Genomic DNA, 22,651 nt, shown 5'->3' with positions numbered 1-22,651 from the left:
TTATTTTTGCATAAAACTTGTCTCTATGTGATGAATCAAGATCTATGAATCAAAATCCCTCAAAAAGTTTTTAAAACTTGCACGTTTCCCAACAGTGGTATCAGAGCATGGTTTGATTCATTACTAGAGATCATGATTTTATGAAATTCATCATTCATAGATCCAAAATTATATTCATATATATTTTTATTGATGTATGTTGATGTATGATTTAATATGTTGATATATATTGATACATGATGATATATGAATAATTGTGAATGAATGATGATGTATGGTTGGGCCATGGATGAAGCTTATAGGAATATTGAATGTAATTTTATCTTTGGATGAATGTAATTAAGGCTTTGATTTAGCCGTTTGAAAGTTCAATGATGTAATTTATTTTTCCCATTGTATTTCAAGTTGTAAATATTTTTAAAGCCATGTAATATTCATCAAAGGATACTATGAAGCTTCAAGAAGGTCCAAATGGGTTAAATTATGCTTCAGTAATTTTCTGGAATTTTTCTGGAATTTTTTTGAGGCTTAATTTAATTTTCTGAAAATTTTTCTGATTTTTCTGGAATTTTTCGGCGATTTTCCGGCGACCGGAGTTTGGCCGGCGACAAGGGACAGCTCCGGAAGGTGGACGGATGATCCGGTGTGGTGCGGTATACATGAGCGCACATCAGCAACCGTCGGATCAAAGTTCAGCGAGGCAAAGATCCAGTGGAGTGCGGCTGGAAGTTGCTCCATGCACCAGCAGTAGCAAGGCGCGTGCATGACACGCGCCGGAACCACAGCAGCGCGCATAGCGCTTGCCAGTGCGTGGAACGCGCTGGCAATTCGCACACGCGCGTGCCCGCGCGTGAGAGCGCGTGGCACGCGCTTCAGTATTCTCCCAGCGCGTGCAGGCGCGTGGAAGCGCGTGGCACGCGCTGGAGACCTCTAGAGACGCGTCCAGGCGCGTGAAGAGGTTGGAAGGTGCGTGGAGAGCGCGTGAGCCGCGCGTGTTGGTGCGTGAGACTGCATATGACCGGATTTTGTTTTTTTTCAGGCGTAGAGATACTTACAGATGATCTCCAGGCTTATTGTAATGATTATTTTGTGCTGTTATCGCTCATTAGGGAGTTAATTATTGCCCCAAAGTGGATTTTAATATTATTCTCCATTATTTAAAGATAATGGGAGTTTAATAGGGTGCAATAATTATAGCACTTAATAATTATTTAGTTAAATGTTAAAAGCTGATTCCATTGGCCATTTTATTTGCTTTATCTGTTATTTGTTTATTTATGCGATGTATGAAATGCATGGAATATATAATTGTTAATTATTATTCATGCATTGGATCCATGATATTTATTTAAATGGCTTGATTTATATTAATTAAGTTATGAAAATGAATTGGATTTGATTACTAATTAATTTGAGGGCACCTATTGGGAAACGCAAAATTATTTTTGTAAATTATTTTTAAAGTGTGCTTCAAATTAAATATTAGTAAATCGTTTAAAGTCCAAATATTTTCTAAATTTAATTGGATTAAAATCAAGACGTTTTGCATGCATTATATCATGTGAATAAATAAATTCAAAACCCTAATTATGAATGATTAAAAATTGAGTGGGAGCGGGGATTTTTATACATTGCCCCATGACCTTCGTTATTAATACCATTGTAATTAGATCTTCAAAAATAAGGCCCCACGCATGATTTGAAGAGTCTTAATATTACAAGAATGGTTATCTCATAAAAATAATAATATTAAATGTTCATTGTAATTAGATCTTTAAAAATAAGGCCCTACGCATGATTTAAAGAGTCTAGATTATAGTGACAAGATATTTAATATTTTATTTTTCATTAGAGCATTAATAATGTTATACACTCAATCTAAAATCAATAGTGTTAGCTCCCCAACGGAGTGGTCTACACTAGGTGATTTTAGAAAGGCTAAACATAATCGGGAATCATTTCATATAGATAGACAAGGCATTGTCTTCAGAGATATGGAGATGATGGGATTTGTCCGCCAATAGCAATAATGAACTTCGCCTACCGAATAAGTTATTGGTGTATTGGTTATCTGATTTTTCATGCAGTGGTTAAGGGACCCACATATTATTTTAATGGAAGTGCTCGCCTAATAGCAAATGAATCTCAATAATAGTAATAATGAACTCCTCCAACAGGATAAGTTATTGACATATTGATTGGTTGATTTATTATGCTACAGAGTTGAGGGACCCGCATTAATTAAAAGGGATTGTTCACCATAATGATAATGATCTATTGTTCGATTGAGATTTATTATATTATGTGGTTAACAAACTCATTTTAATTTTAAATATGCATGACAGAATTAATAATTCACCTTGCATGTTGTATGAATGTATTTATATTTAGATGAATTATGTCTAATCCATTTTATCTGCTTGCTAATTTCAATGTATGTGGACTTCATTTATAATGACTAGAAAAGGAATTTAGATATTTTATTCACAACGTGGTGGTACAAAATGTGTTTATTACTCCTATACCTATCTCTTTTACTTTGAGATACCAAATTTGACATTAATGCTTTTAATAAATTAGATAAGGCAAATGATATGACTTGGTGCAATATTCTAGAGTTTAGCTCGAATATACTCCAAAGCTAACATTTGTATTATTTTATTTTCTTCAAGCATCATATTAAATGTCAATGAGATATTTTGGTGAGATTAGATAGAGCATATGCCTAAGTACTGTGTCAAATTTAAATACCATCAAGATAGCCTCATGAACTCCAGTTTGAAATCAAATTTTGGAAAATGATTGTTTATTATTTAAAAATTAGCTGGAGATCAATAAGGCTGACTTGGGTGGTAAGTTTCAAGTTGACATGATTATTGCCTTATTACCAAACTCATTCGACTCTGTTAGAGTGAACTAAATAAGGAATCAGTTTGAGTTCACACTCGCTGATATTCTTATAGAATTGGTAACAGATGAAGGGATAATCAAGAGTATGGGCGTTCCTATCAATCTAACCTAGTCTATACCATCTTCTTCTAGGCCCAAGTGGACGGGCAAAGCAAAGAAGAAGGATGATAATAGGACTAGACTAGCACAAAACATGGGTATTCAAAAAGGTTAAAGGGAATAAGGCAGTGTATGTTGAGGGCGAAGAAAACTGTTTCTTTTGTCGCTAACTAAAACACTAAAGGACGAACTGTTTAAGCAATGACGTGGCATAGGAAAATATATATTTAATCATTGAGCCATGTTATGTGGTTGTGTCTATTAATTCCTGATGGATAGATTCTGGAGCCACTAAACATGTTTGCAATTTATTGTAAGGATTTCAGGATTCCAGAAGCCTCGATGATATGGAATATATTTGTACTTAACCTGATGTCAAGGTTGTAGCTAAGTCAGTGGGAGTATTACATCTGAAAATAGAGAGTATGAGGATATTAGTATTAGAGAACTATTTTTATGCACAGAAGTTAGACGCTATCTTATTCTTGTTTCAGTTGTGGTTTATAAAAACTGTATTGTTATTTTGTAAAACTGGTTTTATAAAATTGAATAGATATGCGATTACTTCTGGTGTATTGAAAGATGGTTAATATACTATAATCACAAACTCTTAAGATTTGCAGGATGCAGAAACTAATGTTGCATCTTCTAGATTGAATGTTAAGAGAAAATTTGTTATTCCTGACTCATTGTATTTTTAATGTCTATTTTTGGGTTGTTATCAATCAAAATAAGATTCAAAGATTGGTTAAAGAAGGTTAATTACCTAGTGAGGCAGGGGAGCCTAAACCAAACTTGTGAACCCTGTTTTGAAGGATAGATAACTCTTAGGGCTTAATCAGCCAGATGAAATAGACATAAAGGACAATTGGAGTCGGTACACACTGACACGTGTGGTCTTATGAACATCCAAGCAAGATTACTCACGTTTTGGATAAGTTTATCTGATGCAACACAAGTCTTAAACTCTTGGTATTTTCTGAGAAGGTTAAGACTGATGTGGAACACATATTAGGTAAACTTATCGAGACACTTCGATCTGATCGAGGATATGAGTATTTCTTGGGATAGTGCAAAGACTATATGGTCAATGAAGGTATTATGTACCAGTTTTCCGCAATTGACGCTAAATGTATTTAGGTGTCAAATAGGAATAACAGAATTCCACTTAACATGGTTAGATTTATGATCAGCTATGCTACATTATCTCTTTCATTTAAGAGTTTAGCGTTAATGACATCGATGCGTATTATGAACTGCATTCCATCTTAGTCTGTCTCAAGGATACCGTTGAGCTGTGTTTTTGACTAAATCTTAGTTTGAATCACATGCACATATGGGGTAGTCTTGCACATGTGCGCTTGATATGGACAAGTAAGTTAGAAACAGATCATATGCATGATAGATTTGATAGCTACTCTAAAATGTCACTAGGACTGATTATTTTATGATCTCAATGATAAAAGTTGATTGTTTACACTCACTGTTTATCTATAAGAGAATCATATTATGAATCACATACCTAGTAGCATAGTGTTAGAGAATATGGTAAGAGTACCAGATGTACCACATATGAACACACTTATTATAGAAATTGAGAATAATATATGAATTCCCTATTAATGCGTTAGCATCATCGATTTCTGCATCGGTACATTGATGTAGTGGGAGGATTATCATCCAATTCGACAGAATCATGTTTTTAGGTGAGACCATTATGGACATCCATGTTAAACATGAGTTGGACCCAGTAAGCTACACGGAAGCGTGAACCGATGTGGATACAGATCGTTTTGGTGAGTTACTATGAAATCAGAGTTGGAATCTATGTATTCTAATAAATTCTGGGATCTTGTAGAACTTTCTAGTAGGGTGATTCCTATGGAAGGCAAGTTAATCTACAAAAAGATACCAGAAGATTTCTTAGTGAATAAATCATGAGTGTGCAAGGGAATGTCATTATTTTTCTTAATTCTATATATTGATGACATCCTACTCATTTATAATGACGTGGAAGTTTTGTCATCAATTAAAAGGTAGTTGTTCAATTACTTTTAAATGAAGGATTTTCAAGATGTAAGCTATATTCCTAGGATCAAGCTTTTGCAAGATCAGGTTAAAAGGAAAATAGGCTTATCTTAATAATCCTACATTGATAAAGTTTTGACCAGGTTTGGTATGCATAACTCAAAGAATGAGTTCTTGCTTTATTGATATGGATCGCTCTCTCTAGTAAGTAGTTTTTCAAGACTAGCAGAGGAGATTGAGCAAATGAGACTGGAACAATATGTTTCGGCATATGAGAGTCTCATATATGCCATGGTCTATACCAAACAGGACATCCGCTACATAGTAGGGATAGTCAGTAGAGATCAGTCCAATACTGGACTTGACAACTGGTCTATTGTGGAAAATATCATTAAGTACCTAAGGAGAATCAATGATATCATACTCATTTATGGATGTGATGATATGGTCCTAGTCAGGTATGCTAGTTCTGATTTTCAATCAGAAGTAGATACTATGAGGTTCATGACTTAGTGTATGTTCACTTAATGGAAGGGAAATCAGTTGGTAGATTGTCAAGCAGATTTCAACTGTTGACTCAAACCTGCAGGTGGAATATATTGCAGCCTTAAAGGTGGCAATATAAGCCTATTGGTTTGATCTCACTGATTTAGAGGTTGTGGAGCATACTAGCCTGCCTATCGAGCTATATTGCGACAATAGTGCAGAAGTAGTCCAAACCAATTACCCAAGGTTCCATAGATGAACAAAATACACTGATAGGAAGTATCATGTTCTACATGATATTGTCCGGCAAGAAAATGTACTTGTAGCTGGAACATTGCATTGGAACACAACTTTGTTGATCCATTATCAAAGGTGTCATTGATCAATAATTTTGATCATCATCTGGGTAACATTGGAGTTAGGTGCAATTTGAATTGGCTATAAGGGCAAGTGGGAGCTGTTGGGATTTATATGCCCTGCCATAGCAAATTCCTGTTTGGATTAATTGACATATGTTCCTGACGTTTCTGAAATATTTATGTTTTATACAATTGGTGAATTTAATGTATTATATTTCGATTCACTATGAAATTGATAGTGTCCATGTAATTACAAGAAATATTTATATATATGTATGTGATGGCAATCAATGCATGATATATAAATAGTAATTATAAATTGTTCATAGTCGGTAATTATGGATGGACTCATAATTAATTAAGACTTGAACAGGATCCGCGTTAGGTTGAGATATATTGCGAGAGCCGTCGTATGCAATTACTCCCTATCACCGTCATGGCATTTGACTCTTAAGCATGAGAAAAGTATAGACTCTTTTATTAATTAATAATTACTTTGATTTGTTCGGCGGATTCTTCGGGATCCTTAGACCGACACTTCGGGTAGTTATATAATTAATAGTTAGAGGGTTATATTTTCAATATTTGCATCATTGCTACTTGTATTTATTTTGTATTAATTATGGTTGATCACAAAGTAAATTCGAAGGCCTTCGTATGATTTTAGACAAAATGATTTATTATATATTTATTTATTAAATTATTATTTTTGTCGAACAAATGTTTTATTGTGATCGAGTCAGAAATAATCAAAGGTACCAAAATAAATATATTAATTAAGTAGTCGGATTGATGGCATTATTTATCCGATAACTAATTATGCATAGAGGGGTCAAAGTGCAATATTGACTTAGAGGTTATTTATTATTTAATTGGAGTTCAATTAATTTCTTTTAGTGGAGTAGAAATTAATTTATGAATTAATTGAATTGGGTCCATGGACCGGGCCAATTATTAATTCATTGTAGCCAATAAAATAATAGGCCCAATGGATTCTCACTCATAGCCCAACTTGATATTGGAATCATATTAGATTTGAGACATGTAAATTAGAGATTGAGAAGGATTCGTTGTTTTCTTTTCTTTACCTTTATGTTGCCTATAAATATACATGGTCTATGTATATTTTAGGGGTGATTTTGATGAGAGGAAAAAAAGGAATAACTTTTCTCTCTCTAGAAAATTAGGGTTTATGTTCTCATCTAATGGAGACTCCCACAAGCCTAGTTTTCCAAGGTCATTCATGGAGGCTTATGAGTGATTCCTAAAGGCAAAACAATTACCAAGAAGATGGAGATCCAAGGAGAAGGCATCTTGCTAAGGGATCTACAATAAGTGAGAACATTCACTTTAGAGGAAAGTTTTAAAGGTTTACTCAGACCTTTGATGTAAGTATTCAATCCATTAATTGAATGATACATCATATTTTTATTTTTGCATAAAACTTGTCTCTATGTGATGAATCAAGATCTATGAATCAAAATCCCTCGAAAAGTTTTTAAAATTTGCACGTTTCCCAACAATATATATATATCTTTAACATCATTCAAGTGGGACTCGCAACCCATCTAATCAACTTTTCATTCCTCATTTCACTCCACGTGCAGCTGCCTTCCTCAAATCTCTCTTTCACTTCATTCCCATTACACAGCGCACACACAAGATATATATATATATATATATATATATGCGCCACAAAAAACAATAAGACAATTATGAACCCAAAAAAAATATCTCTAATCGGGTAACTCTCTAATTAAAATTAAATGCTTAATCCTAACTAAAAATCATGAAATGAATTAAATTAAAATCCTAAAAATCCGAGGAGTCACAGTATATTAAGTATTGTTGCAAATAATTTCTTTGAAATTACAGTGTGTTGAGTGAATCCGAGCTTGTGTGATTTCAGAATTTCCACTATGTCTTTGTACACCTTTGATATATATCTTGAGTACTGATTCTGTGTTATGTGCTTTGAACTTGTCCGTGTTTCCCCTTGAATAAATTTTTAGTCCAACATGAATTCACAATTTGAAGAGCAAAATCCAATTTTAAGCATCAGAACGCTGCAAATTCACACATTCATCCTACCCCAATACTGCAAATCGATCACATACAGTATTAATTGCAAGTTCATGGGCTTTGCATGAGGTTGAACTTTTGTTACGTTTGTGAGTAACCGGTGACAACCCATTGATGATTCTGCATGGCTAAGGTAACGAATTCAGGGAAAAAAAGTTAATTAATGCTAAGTCATGAAATCATGAATCCTTCAAATTCGGATCGTTTGCTTAACAAAATAAGTCCAAGCTGAACTTTAAACGAGCCGAGTCCGAATTATTCATGAACAACTCAGTTTATTTGGAATTCCCATGCTTAATTAAGGCAGAGCTTTGTGGATTTGAAGTTCCTTTATTGATCCTTTTGTGAATGTATAGCTTTATTATTGTTAATTAATTTCAAGCTGCACAAGTGATTCTTGTGAAATTCAGTACTGAAAATTGGGTGACTGTTTATACACAATGGCTTATAATTAAATTACCACCTCTCAAAATAAATAGCTAAAAAGAAAAAGGAGAAAGAAGAAAAAGTTAAAGGCCAAATACTGATTTAAAAAAAAAAAAAAAATTCCAATATGTTTCTGTAGTTACAAGCTACACATTCTCACAATGTGCAGTCTGAGAATCACAGTGCTGCTCAAATTTAATTTGCTTTATCCTTTGTATATCAGCAGCCAATATTCTCTTCGTTGAAGTGTGCATCACAAGGCTTCGCATGTATATATATATATATATATATATATATATGATTGTAAGGAATACTCGTGTTTTGCGAGTAATCATAGTTTTGGATGACAATCTTTTCATTGAAGTTTGTCTTTTTTGTTTCAAGTTCAAGATATATGCTTCTAGGTCAAATAATATGTATATAATTAAATCCAAGTATCGTACTCATGCTTCAGATTTGAGCAAAGTAGTCGGAATATATTAAACCCCTGTATTATTAAATGACATAAGAATAATTACTTTATAAGATACCAGCAATCCAAAGTGGAATCATATTTGTACTGCGCGCATATAAATAGGCATACACAAGCACATATATGTGTGTATGTTTTCCTAGTCTAGCACATCCCACAATGGAGCTCATCCACAAATACAATGCTGCGCTCTACGACGCTCTAAAGAAGGAAAATTCTGACGAGGTGGTTAAACTCTGTCAAGACGGTGAAAAGTATCCAGATGGTCCATTGCACATCCTAACCATACACGGTGACACTGTCCTCCATATGGCCGCATACACAGTGCAATCCTACTTAGTAACTGAGTTGCTAGACCTGTTGGCTAATCGTAGTAGCTACAATCTGACGGTTCAAAATGCAGTTGGAAACACAATCCTCCACGAGGCAGCGGCCTTTGACGAATTACTCCCAGCTGCCAAGAAAATGCTAGAAATGAATTCCTTCTTGTTACTTATGACGAACAAATCTGAAGAGACGGCTCTTTTCCGTGCAGCCAAATTCGGACAATATCAGATGTTCACATTTCTTGATAAGGAAAGTTTGGAAACTAGAGCTGAAATAAATGCAGAAGATTTCAACCAATTTTATCAGAAGAAGGACAACAGCACTATACTTCACGCTGCTGTTATCTCAGGGCAATTTGGTGAGTTCCTATCTTCTACCTAATTTCATCATATTCAATCTCCTCGTCCTCTATGTTTGAGCATGGAACTTTCATTTTGAATTTGGTATGATGCGTTTTTTTTATTTTTATTTTTATTTTTTATGTGCGGCATAATTAAGCTATAGAATTGCTTAATTACCTGGTTTTGTTATATATTAATTAACTTGAGTCATTGCTGTTTCTTTTTTACAACTAGCATTGTAACCTTTTCACTGTGAATTGTGAACAGAAGTGGCCCTTAAAATTGCGAAAAGGTTCGAATATTTAGTTTGTGAAAAAGACGAAAATGGGATGACTGCTCTTCAACATCTTGCACGACATTCATGGGCATTTCAAGTCAGAAAAGCAGGATACCTCAAGGGTTTTATCTATAAGTGTGAGACACATTTTTCATAAAAAGTAATATTTGATTTAGTTTTTTAGTTTGGTTCACAATTCTTAGAGGGACAAACATTTTATAAAAGAGGAGTATCTAACATCAATATACTGCTTTTATTCACCGTCTATTCTTTAAAGGTACGTTAAGACTGGTGAAACTTAATTATTAGTAGTCTTACATATAAGTACTAAAATGGGAATCAATTATTACTATTATCATAAATTTAACCAAATGTGCAACAATTATTTCTATTACCAGAGTGAGACCAAGATGTGAATTCAGGACCTTACAAATTAAAAGCTTAATTAAATAAGCTCATGATTACATTTTTAATTTTATGATTAATTCATAAGGCTTCTATTACGTGCTACAGCCAAAAATAACCCAAAGAAAATTTTGTTTTCAGGTACTGGTGTCTCAGAAGATCGTTCTATAGTACCTGAAAGCGAAGGTACGGAATAGAAAAGTATACTATAAAATAAGGATAGTGCTAGTTTGTTCTTTTTTTGTGTGTGTTATTTCTATCTATCTATCTATTTTTTTTTTTAATTGCCATTGCATATATGTTGTGTGTGAATTTTTTTTCCCACTTTGGTGGAATGTGGTGTGTGATCATGGTGGTTTATTCCTAGCTAACAGCTACTGATCGGACTTTGATTTTTTCAAAAAGATCCAAGGGGTTGGAGAGTGCCTTTGTGGGAAGAAATGAAGGAGGAAATGCAAACATATGTTTCTGCTAAGGAACTTGCAAAATTCTTAGTTATGAAAGATACTGAATCATGGACGGACACTAAACCTTTGGAAGGAATTATAGTGAATACTGAGCCGAAGAAAAGAAATCCGGAAATACCATTGTTAATGGCAACTAAGGCAGGTTGTGAGGATATTGTTGAGGAAATTCTGAAGTTGTACCCTCAGGCAGTTGAGCATATTGATGACAAGGGGCGCACCATTTTACATATAGCGATCATGTACCGTCAATTAGAGATCTTTGAAAAGGTGGAGAAAATGGCAATTCTATTTAAGAAGCTGATACAAAAGACTGACTATGAGGGGAATTCCATTCTGCACATGGTTGGTAAGAAGACTGAATTCAAGAATGAACAGAGAAAAAAAACGACAAAAAAGGTCAAGAATTCGGATCCCAATAAGGGCGAAGACAATAAAAAAGATCACACACTCAAAGAGACCAATCAAAACCTTGTTGTCCAATTGCAAGATGATTTGCTTTTATTTGAGGTATGCATGCATTTTTACTTCTATATATGCAATGCATGTACTTCCATTTCTTAAATGTACATGTTTGATATATATATATATCTCACCAAATATTTCATTCAACAATGTGCATGTTTGGATGCAGCGAGTAAAGAGACACTGCTCAGAGCTTTTCTACAACAATGTCAACTCGAAAGGGCAAACAGCTGAACAAGTATTTGTTTTGAAGACTGAAGATCTTCACACGGAGGCTAAAGAATGGTTAAAGCGTACATCAGAAAACAGCTCCCTTGTTGCTGTGCTCATTGCCACTGTTGCCTTTGCGGCTGCCTACACAGTACCCGGAGGTTCAGATGATAAAACAGGCGTTCCAATACTTCTTAACAATCCTTTGTTTATCATCTTTACCGTCACCGATGTCCTCTCTCTTACGTGCACTTTTACTTCATTAGTTATATTTTTGTCAATCCTCACTTCGACTTTTCGTTTAAGAGACTTTAAGCACTCTCTTCCACAGAAGCTAATGTTAGGATTCACATTTTTGCTCCTATCGGTAGCAATGATGATGTTGTCATTTGCTGCTACCGTCGCCCTTATGATACGTAATAAGGAACGGTGGACAAAAATTGCCCTGTACACCGTCGCCTTCCTTCCGGTCACTATCTTTGTTTTGTCATACATGCCTCTCTATCTACCCTCCTTGAAAACTTTCAAGTACATCATCGAGATAATAAAACCTTATTTCCCTCACTACACTGGTTCTATTAAATCTGAAAACGAAACCAAGTTTTGGAAGTTTATTGGTAAATCCAAAACCAAATTTAGGAGTTTTACCATTAAATCCAGATCCAAATTTTGGAGGTTTTTTGGAAAATCCAAAGCAGAAGTCCCCCACCCCGACTCTCTCGTTTGAAAAGCTTAGTCCTCTCGGTATCTTCTGAACATCTTGCCAATCTTCATCTTTTCAGAAATTGTGAGCTTGCTTTCTTGATTATTATTGTTGGAATGATTACTAGTACTGCGTGCATGTTTTATGTCTCAAGATTTTAAATATTGTCGCAAATAATTTCTTTTAATTACAGTGTTGAGTGTTCGTAGCTTGCATGATCGATTTTAGAATTTTCATTTTGTACACTTTGATATCATAAAAATAATGGTCTGTGTTATGTTACGTGCTTTGCACTCTTTCTGTGTTTCTCTTTAATATTATATCGAATAACTTATACACACGTGGATTAATTTTCAAGCTCTTCCAAGTTCTTAGAAATTAATCAGGTGCATTAGCAGTGGTACCATGTTGTGTATGTATCACCATCTCTTTGTTAAGTTTTGTTTGTTTTTTAGGAAAATATTAAATCTTGAAACTGCATTGAACATCCAGTAGTAAAGGTCTACTCAGTATCGGCCATTCATTTTAGTTCTGGTTATGTGGGCTAGGCCCTTATTGTAATTATGTACTTTGGGCTTTTACTTATTTTAGACTTGTGGGCTTTATTGACCAGGTTGGGCTCTACGCCCTATTGGGCCAATATGAGTCTCTGACTAGCCTTTCGGCTCTCTTCCTGTATATGTATTTAACATACATACAATTGTTTAATGAAAAAATAAACTGTTAATTATTGGAAGAAATTAATTGGCCAGTGTAGCTACAAATGTCAGTATCAACCTCTAATTTGTTGAATTTTTTTTTTTTTTTTTTAACCCGGTAATGGTTAGTAGTTATTTAGGGAAGGGAGAATCAAACCTAAAATCGGTGGGGGCACTTTTGATCAGCCTTTTACACTAGGACAAATTGATTTGGACTCACAGGACCTTGTTTTTAATTCACAGAATGTAGGCTTAAGAATGCTGTATGGAAGTCTGGCCCCACTGATATGTATGTATCAGAGAGAGGACCTTCGATCTCCAGTGTGAGCTCAGGGCACCGGAAGAGAGGCCGGGCTCTATGTAGATTGAAGGATTTCAGATGAATGCTTTTAACAGCAATTATAGTACAATTTAAATTTAATTATTGACTTTAATTATGTTTGGACTTAAAAAAAAAAGGTGCACTTAATGAAGTTAATTAAAATCCATACAGAAAAATGAACAATTCTAGATGCACAAAAAAATGAAATAAAATATAAAATTATATGATCTACAGTGCTAATATCAGATCCCTTTTCCATTTTTAATTCAGTTTTGTATTTTTATTTGAGGTTCAAATGACACAACGAACTTATTTTAATTATATATATATTTCATCAAAAACTTAAAGTGTGCTCTAATACCTTACTTTGGAGCTGGTCTGGGAATATGACAATATGAACATTAACAAAGTTGCCATAAAAGAGGGCCTGAGAATAAAGAATTGCCTCATGAGCACTGTAAAATAAAAGTGCAATGCTTCACATTGGAGCAAAGTAGCTAGTCAGAATCTGCTTTATAACTAAATGAAGTAAGAATAAACTACTTTAATAAGATACCAGCAGCTAAGATTTCCGAATTGATTATATATCTTTTTGTGTGTCTATATGTCACATATATATATAAATAGACATATACAAGCATAGTTTACCACATCCGGCAAATGGGGCAATCTCAATCTGCCACTGCACCACAGCGTGATCTTACGAAAGAAGATGATTGTAACGCTTTGCTTTACGATGCTCTAAAGAAGGAAAAGACTAGCGATGTGGTTAAACTCTGTCGAGACCGTAAAATGTATCCAGATGGTCCATTGCACGTCCTAACCATACACCATGACACAGTCCTTCATATGGCTGTATACACTGTGCAAGCCGACTTAGTAATTAAATTGCTAGGGTTGTTGACTGCAACTGATCACGGCAATTTGACCCGTCAAAATGCTGTTGGAAACACAATCCTCCATGAGGCAACCGCTTTCAACAAATTAGTCCCGGCTGCACAGAAAATGCTAGAAATGGCGCCCGGGTTGTTGATTATCACCAACCAATTTGGAGAGACGGCTCTTTTTCGTGCAGCTCGCTATGGAAAATTTGAGATGTTCCTATTTCTTGATAGGGAAGTTCGTCGAAGTTGCCTAAGTGAAGAAGAGCGCAAGGCATTTTATCAGAAGCCGACCAACAATAACACTGTCCTTCACACTGCGATTGTCTCGGGGCATTTTAGTGAGTTCCTAGCTCCTACCTAATTTCATCATATTCAATCTACTTGGGTTTTATATATGTTTCAGTTTGCATGCATCTTGCATCTTGGATTTGGTCTATATGATGTTTCATATATTAAGTGACCTGGTTTTGTTATTAACTAACTCGAGAGACATTGTTGCTTCTTTTTCGTAATTTTTACTGTCTACAACTAACATCGTAACTTTTTTACTATCAAATGTGAACAGAATTGGCCCTTAAAATTGCAAGAACGTATGAATATTTAGTCGGTGAAAGAGACGAAGATGGGATGACTCCTCTTCACCATCTTGCACGTCATTCATCAGCATTTCAGGGCAGGAATGCAGGATATTTCAAACGTCTTATCTACAAATGTGAGATACATTTTCATAAGAAAATAATAATTGATTTAAGCTTTTTCTTATATTCATATACTATTTTATTCACCATCTATTCTTAAAGGTTAAGAAGGTGACATACTGAAACTTGATCATTAGTAGTTGAATGTGAATCAATTATTATTATTGTCAAGGAGATTGAATGAGATAAAGATGTCAACTCAGAACCTTACAAATTAAAATCTTAATTAATTAAGCTAATTACATATTTATCTGATTAATTCATAAGGTTTCTATTACATGCTATGGCCAAAAATAACCCAAAGAAATTAAATGTGCTTTCAGGTGTCTCAGAAGATGCTACTCCTATAATACAAGAAGGCAAAGGTATTTAATAGAAAAGTACACAATAAAATGATAACGTTAGTTTGTTCTTTGTTGTGTGTTATTTCTATCTTACTTTCTTTGTTGTCATTACATATTTGTTGCATGTAATCTTGGGAAGTTTATTCCAAATAGTTACTGACTTCGATTTTTTCAAAAGATGCAACGGGTTGGAGAGTGCCTTTGTGGGAAAATATTAAGAACGAAAAGCTGAAATATCATATGGCTATGAAACTTGCTAAATTCTTAGTTATGAAAGATACCACATCATGGAAGAATACTAAACCAGTGGAAGTGTCATCCCGATATAAAGTCCAGGATGATAAGACCCAAAGTGATGGAAAGGGGGCATCATCAGCTCCCAAGGTCGAAGAAACAAAGATTATTGTGCAGAAAGAAGAACCGAAAAGAATTCCCGAAACACCATTGTTTTTGGCAACCAAGGCAGGCTGTGTGGACATTGTTGAGGATATACTCCACTGGTACCCTCAAGCAGTTGAGCATATTGATGACAGTGGGTGCACCATTTTACATATAGCCATCAAGTACCGCCAATTAGAGATCTTTAATATGGTGGAGAAAATGGGAACTCTAATTAAGAAGCTGGTACAAAAGACAGACAACGATTCGAATTCCATTCTACACATGGTTGGAGAGAAGACTGAATACACGGTTGAACAGATCAAACTAACACAAGAAAGTAGCAAGAATTTGGATTCCAATCAGGGCAAGGCCGGAGATGATAAAGAAGATCATACACTCAAAGAAACAAATCAAAACCTTGTTCTCCAATTGCAAGAGGATTTGCTCTTATTTGAGGTTTGTATTTTTACTAGATATATAATTAATTGATATGTATATATTGTGGATTTTGGCATGTGTTACCATAAAATCAGTGATCTTGATGCAATTGTGCTTGGATGCAGCGAGTAAAGAAACACTGCTCAGAGCATTTCTTCAACAATGTCAACTCTAAAGGGCAAACTGCAGAACAATTATTTGCTCTCAAGACTGAAAAACTTCACACAGAGGCCAAAGAATGGTTAAAGCGTACATCAGAAAATAGTTCCATTGTTGCTGTGCTCATTGCCACTGTTGCCTTTGCCGCGGCATACACAGTACCCGGAGGTTCAAATGGTACAACAGGCGTTCCAATACTTCTCAGCAAACCTTTGTTTGTTATCTTTACCATCACTGATGTCCTTTCCCTTACATGCACTTTAACTTCATTAGTTATATTTTTGTCAATCCTCACTTCGACTTTTCGTTTAAGAGACTTTAAGCACTCTCTTCCACAGAAACTAATGTTAGGATTCACATTTTTGCTCCTATCGGTATCAATGATGATGTTGTCATTTGCAGCCACCATCGCCCTTATGATACGTAACAAGGAACAGTGGACAAAAATTTCCTTGTACACCGTCGCATTCCTTCCTGTCACTGTCTTTGTTTTATCATACTTGCCTCTCTATCTATCCTCCTTGAAAACTTTCAAGTACATCATCAAGATGATAGAACCTGCTTTCCCTCGGTACACTGGTTTTATTGGTAAATCCAAAACCAAATTTTTGAGTTTTATTGGTAAATCCAAAACAGAAGTTCCCCACCACCTTTCTCGTGTTTGAAAAGCCGAGTGAAGATGACCTCATTAGGTTTAGTACTCTCGATCTTCTCAACACCTTGCCAACCATTTTTTTCAGAAATTGTGAGCTTGTGTGATTATTATTGTTGGAGTGATTATTAGTACTGTTTTCTTTTTCTATTTTTTTTTTTAAGAATTGTCGCAAATAATTTGTTTTAATTACAGTTCTGACTGATTCCTAAGATTTCAGGATTTCTATTATGTACACTTTGATATTATAAAAGTACTGGTTTTGTTATGTGCTTTGATATCATAAAACTGCTCAATAATTTCAAGACGTACAAGTGTTTCTTTTGAAGTTCATTAATGAAAGTTGGGTGACAGTTCATACACAATGGAATAAAATTTACAAATCTCAAAAAAAATAAAAGAAAAGTTAAGTATATTTCAAATGGAATTTACTCACAGATAAAGAACGGATGCTTTTGATCAGATGAGTCAACACTAATCTCTTAAAAGGAAGGAGTCTACGGGAGGTCAACATACCTGGACAATGCTCATGGAACTGGAGGAAGTTGCTGCAACTCAGACCTGATGTTCAGTCTCTTGACAAACTTGAAATTGGCAATGAATCAACCTCCAATTTCTGGTTTGACAGCTGGTCACACCCTGGTCCTCTTCATCTCAGAATTTCAAGTCAGCAGCTCACCAACTCTTCATTGGACAGCAAAACTACATTAATTAAGCACCTTCATCTCTGTCGATTCATGGACATTTCCTCCCAGTATTACAACGCTCACATTTACTATCGTCATTCCAACGCTCACATTTACTACTCTCCTACCAATTCCCAACCCCACGGACCTGATAAGCTTCATTGGACCCCTGCCCCATCGAGTGATTTTTCCATTGCTCACCCCTTAGAGTACTACTCGCAGCACGTACCATTTAAGTCCAATCCATATATACCTAACCACTCCTTTATCCTATGGCTAACTGTCCAGTCTAGTTTTTTCCACTCTTGATCGTGAATGCACCTCCTTTTTTAGCACACCAAACATTTGTCCTCTATGCAGCCTTGTCCCTAGATCACACAATCACCTCTTTTTTCAATCCTCATTCTCTGCTCCCACTTGGACATTTATCCAAACACGTTGTGCGTTTCATGTTCTACCATCCTCACGGAACAATTTGGTGGCTTGGGAGCCCAACCCTGCAAAGGTGAGGAAGCAAATTACATAGCGTCCGTATCACAATCGAAGAGTTTTCAAAAAGAAATGTCTTTCAGCAAACTCCCTACTCAATCGTATTCTTGACACAATTCAATTGAAATTGCAGACATGTCCTGTTCACTTATTGATTACTCTCCAATCAGCAGACATATTGCTTGTGAATGGGACCTCCCTAACGCTGTCCTCATACCTCCACCACGAACTCCAGATTGATCGTGGCTTCTATACATTCTAGAGATGGGAGAGAGATGATGCGGGCTACCCGCTTTCTAACTAATGTAACAAATAGTTTCTTTTCATTACAATAATCAGGGCGAGCCTGGATTTGAAAATACGAGGAAAAAAAAAAAAATATTCAAGTAGAGAATTTATTGGAAAAAAAAAAATTCAAGAAGATAAAAACATCACATCATGCCAAACAGTTCTCAAGGCTTTTTCAAATTTTAAATTCTAATTTTTTTATTGGCTTATTTTTTAGACTGTATCATTTATTATTTATGTTTTATTACAAATTTGGCAACTTAAGCTGGGCTATGATTAATAAAAAATAATAATACTAATTTTTAATTTTTATTTTTTGGACCTGGGTTATAGCCGAGGTTAGCCTACAAGAAACTCCGTCCGTTAATAATGTTGAGTGATCCAAACTTATACGATTTCAGAATTTCCATATGTACCTACACTTTGAAATCAAAATTTTCCCAACACGCCCCAAGGCGAAATAAAAAGAACACGACAGCCCACCAATACCTAGCCCTACGACCGTTGTGCCAACAACAATTTGACCACAATGGGGCAAGGGATCAAAGCATTTTTTGTGGAACAGGAATCAAATCTTTCACGGTAGCCTCTAAAAAAATGGAATTTGATAATGTAACAAGCCCGATCCAGAGATTATAGCAATGTAAAGTAAGATGCAAAAGATGCTCATAATTTAGGCCCAATCTATTACAAAAACATAGGCCCAAACCTTAGGTATTTGGAGCCTAGCTATGCTGGGTATAAAGTAGTGAACCTAGCTCCTTCAACAGTCTCTGCAAGTTTTGTTTGATATTAATGAAGTTTACTTGGGAAAGAAAAATATTCCAAGTCTTGTAACCACCATGGAAAAAGATTAATTTTTAAGAGGCAAGGTAAGTAGTTAAGACTTGAGATGAAAAAGTTTTAATCTCTTAATTATTGAAAGAAGGAATATTGGTTTAAGTACCTAATTCAAAAGTTACTGAATTTAATTTATGTGAGTGGGGTGTTGGGTGGGGTCACATAAATTAAATTGGACAATCCTTAAATTACTTCTCAAACATAAGTTAATTAACCAGAATTTTAATTCTTGTATCCACCTCTTATTTATATAGTTTTTTCTTTATGCAATACATTTTGTAAAATATCTTGTCTTAATTACATATCATAATGGAATGATTAGTTCAGAATGCAATGACTTAGGATAAATTACACTGACACTCCTAATTTTTTTTTTTTGGACTCTAACACTTGCGAAGTAATCCATTTACCTCCAATTTTTTTTAATACAATTTAGGGTTAAGTACAAGAAACACCCCTGCAAAGAACCGACCCCCCCCCCCCCCCCCCCCCCCTTTTTTTCCTACTCTTTGTTTTGGTGCAATTTGCCTCCTAATTACCCATTTTTACCAATTTTTTTATTTATTTATTTTTATTTTATATATATATATATATATATATATATATATATATATATATAAATCCCAAAATACCATCCCTCTGATGAAAGCCGAAGTTGGCAAACTCCATTTCTGGCCAAGCTTCGGTCATCCCAAAAACTCCGTCCAACCACTCCATAGTCGGCAATATTTGCCCCGCTTCTTCCACCAAACGTTGCCCTCCTCCTTCGTCGCCCCTGTAACGACCCTAAAATGATACCAATTATTAAAAAAAAAAATTTGGCAAGACCTTTGCTAAAAAGGATTCTATAACAACCTGCTTCAATGCATAAAAATGCAATGGCCTCTCTTAGACCTTCAAAACTTATCTAACATGTCCTAACACACAATGCAAATAATACATTTCAACATTCCTTTCATCCATTCATTATGACTCAACATAGTTCAACTCATGGTGGAACAATCACATACCATTCAATCCAAATATCATAATTACAGTCCCAAAAATATGGCTAAGATCAAAAGTCCATATCTTACAACGTTTAGACAACTTATATTAAAGTTACAACCCATGAATGTAATTACAATAACAAGAGTCTGTAAATCTCAGTACAGAATACAATATGTTAAGTTTTACAAAAAATAGTGAGACTTAGATACAAAAACAACAAAATGATCTTCTAATCTATACTAGGCCTATGGTGGAACGTTATCCGCCACTTCTTTTCCGTGACCTGAAAATGTTAAATATAAGGGGTGAGCAAATTATTTAGTAGGTGGTGCCTAAGACACACCTCTTGTGACCCCGTGAATCTAAATAATAAATAAAGATATAGGGAATGAGATCATGCTATACCGGGAGAAATTACAACAAATTACAAGACCAAAATGGACAATGTGATGTTATGGAATGATATGCCGTGCTATGTCGCTCCCCGTTTTCAAAATCACTTTCATTCTCTGCTTTTTAAACCGTTAACATAACCCGTTCCAAGGTAACTCCCTCGCTACACGAGAGAAGGATTGGCTACTGTCCCTGACCCTTGGTAACCCCGCGACGTCATTTGGGGCCCAGATAGCTCAAAATTTCCCTAATTCCCTCTAGGTTATATTAACGCCACGGACCCTCAGTACCCCCTCGGCATCTTGGTTTTTTCATAAAACCACTTATCAAAACTTTTTCCCAAAGTCCTTTTTTTTTTTTTTTTTTTTTTTTTTTTTTTTTTTAAATCTACTTCCCATTTCTTTCTCTATGCCTATGCATAAATGCATCATGCTATGTCAATAATCATCATTGTACAACTAATTCAAACTTAAACCACATAGCATGCTTTACAAGAAATTCCAAAGAAATTACAACATGCTTTCATTCAATCATAATCTAGCATGGTAGGTATATAAAACATGAATTTTAACTCATACAAGTATGCGATTTCAAATAGCATCAAATAGAACACATAATCACACATTTTATGTACAACTAAACACTTAGAGGAAAATTTAACACAAGTAGCATGCTAGGCAACATATTATTGGAATTAATTCACAAAGGTGTAAGACTACATGAATTAGGAACCCCTACCTTCCTTAGATGCAAAAACCCCCAAATGGGTTCAAAATTTTGAAATCCCTAGAGTGCACCAAGTGATGAATTATTTGTACTCACACGTAGATCTCGACAGGCTCTTCGATTTGCCGCAAACAGCCCCCAAAAATTCCAAATGGTTGAAGAGTAATCAAAGATGGAAGTTTTGTGAGAAAAGAAAAGAAAAATAAAGAGAAAAGAGGGAGAGGAAGCTTCAGTCGGGGAGAGAGAAAAGTGAGACCAAAATGTGGTCTCTTGGCCTTTATGTGTATTAGTGGTGGGTCCTACCACTAAAAATCCTATTTTTTTTAACTTTTCTTTTCTTTTTCCACCACCACACACACATATACATATAAACTATACACATACCACATAAAATACTTTAAATAAAATAAATGAAATGCAAATGGAACCAACTGATACCCCTGTACACGACAATTCGGGTGGCAGGTCCCACACGGGACCATCCGGCTCGAAAAATGGAAAAAAATGCTGAAATGGCAACCCTTACATTTTAAAGAGTCCTAAACTCAATGAAATGCCCAAACCAACTCTCAGACACAACTGGCACACTCTACGGTGTCCGGTACGCAAAATGAGAAAAGACGGAAATGTGCTTGCAAAAACAGAAAACCTCATAAAATGAAAAATGGCGAAAAATGAAAACATTACAATCTCCCCAACTTTAAAGGATTTCGTCCCCGAAATCAAGCCATACTTGAGGGAGAAAATAACCCTGGATACTTAGAATGAACCTCCTGTTCAAGCTCCCAAGTAGCCTCCTCAACTCCGTGGTCCCTCTAAAGAACCTTCACTAGTGGTATCGTCTTATCCCTTAATACCTTCTGCTGTATGTCAAGAATCTGAACTGGTCCCTCTTCGTAGGAAACATCCTCATCAATAGTCACATCAATCCAATCCCAAACGTGAGATGGATCTGGTTCATACCTCCGTAGCATCGATATATGAAAGACATTGTGGACTTTGTCCATCTGCGATGGCAAAGTAAGTCTGTAGGCAACCTCTCATACCCGGTCCAAGATCTCAAAAGGTCCAATGAATCGTGACGATAACTTGCCACTCTTCCCGAACCTTATCAACCCCTTCCGTGGAGAAACTCGAAGAAAAACGTGGTCTCCCACCTCAAAGGATAGCGGTCGTCTCTGTTAATCCGTATAACTCTTCTGTCAGCTCTGAGCTGTTAGCAACCTCTATCTAACCAGCTTAATCTTCTCAGTAGTCTCGAGTAAAATATTGGGTCCTAAGGCGGCTATCTCGCTTACCTCAGTCCAACAAACAAGAGACCTATAAGGTCTACCATACAACGCCTCAAATGGAGCCATCTGAATACTCACCTGATAACTGTTGTTGTAGTGCACATGCCCGAAGCATATCCTCTATGACCTAGATGGTACGCTCCGACTGGCCATCCATCTGTGGATGGAATGCCGTACTAAGGTGCAACGATGAATCAAACGTTGCCTGAAGTCCTTTCCAGAACCTCGAAGTGAACTTGGCATCCCTATCTAAAACAATAGCCATTGAAACTCTATGCAACCTCACAATCTTTTTCACATAAAAAACACCAAGTGCC

The 22,651-nt window shown here is 35.5% G+C and overlaps 2 protein-coding genes across 2 annotated transcripts; both read left to right on the top strand.

The window, feature by feature from the left end:
- The first annotated feature begins 9,012 nt into the window (after positions 1-9,012).
- LOC132307265 (ankyrin repeat-containing protein At5g02620-like) lies at positions 9,013-12,324 on the top strand. The gene is made up of 5 exons (XM_059804978.1): positions 9,013-9,547; positions 9,798-9,944; positions 10,354-10,398; positions 10,618-11,186; positions 11,311-12,324. The coding sequence occupies exons 1-5, from the start codon at positions 9,022-9,024 to the stop codon at positions 12,076-12,078; spliced, it is 2,055 nt and encodes a 684-aa protein (XP_059660961.1). The 5' UTR covers positions 9,013-9,021; the 3' UTR covers positions 12,079-12,324.
- Positions 12,325-13,697: 1,373 nt separating this feature from the next.
- On the top strand, positions 13,698-16,893 carry LOC132307264 (protein ACCELERATED CELL DEATH 6-like). The gene is made up of 5 exons (XM_059804977.1): positions 13,698-14,296; positions 14,524-14,670; positions 14,980-15,021; positions 15,179-15,837; positions 15,945-16,893. The coding sequence occupies exons 1-5, from the start codon at positions 13,735-13,737 to the stop codon at positions 16,641-16,643; spliced, it is 2,109 nt and encodes a 702-aa protein (XP_059660960.1). The 5' UTR covers positions 13,698-13,734; the 3' UTR covers positions 16,644-16,893.
- The last annotated feature ends 5,758 nt before the right edge of the window (positions 16,894-22,651 follow it).

Source organism: Cornus florida, unplaced genomic scaffold (genome assembly GCF_030987335.1).
Source record: "Cornus florida cultivar Cherokee Brave unplaced genomic scaffold, ASM3098733v1 CherokeeBrave_3.0.0_Hap2_Chr05, whole genome shotgun sequence".
Taxonomy (NCBI): Eukaryota; Viridiplantae; Streptophyta; class Magnoliopsida; order Cornales; family Cornaceae; genus Cornus; species Cornus florida.
The sequence above is the reverse complement of the archived record's forward strand: the minus strand, read 5'-3'. Positions and strand labels throughout refer to the sequence as shown.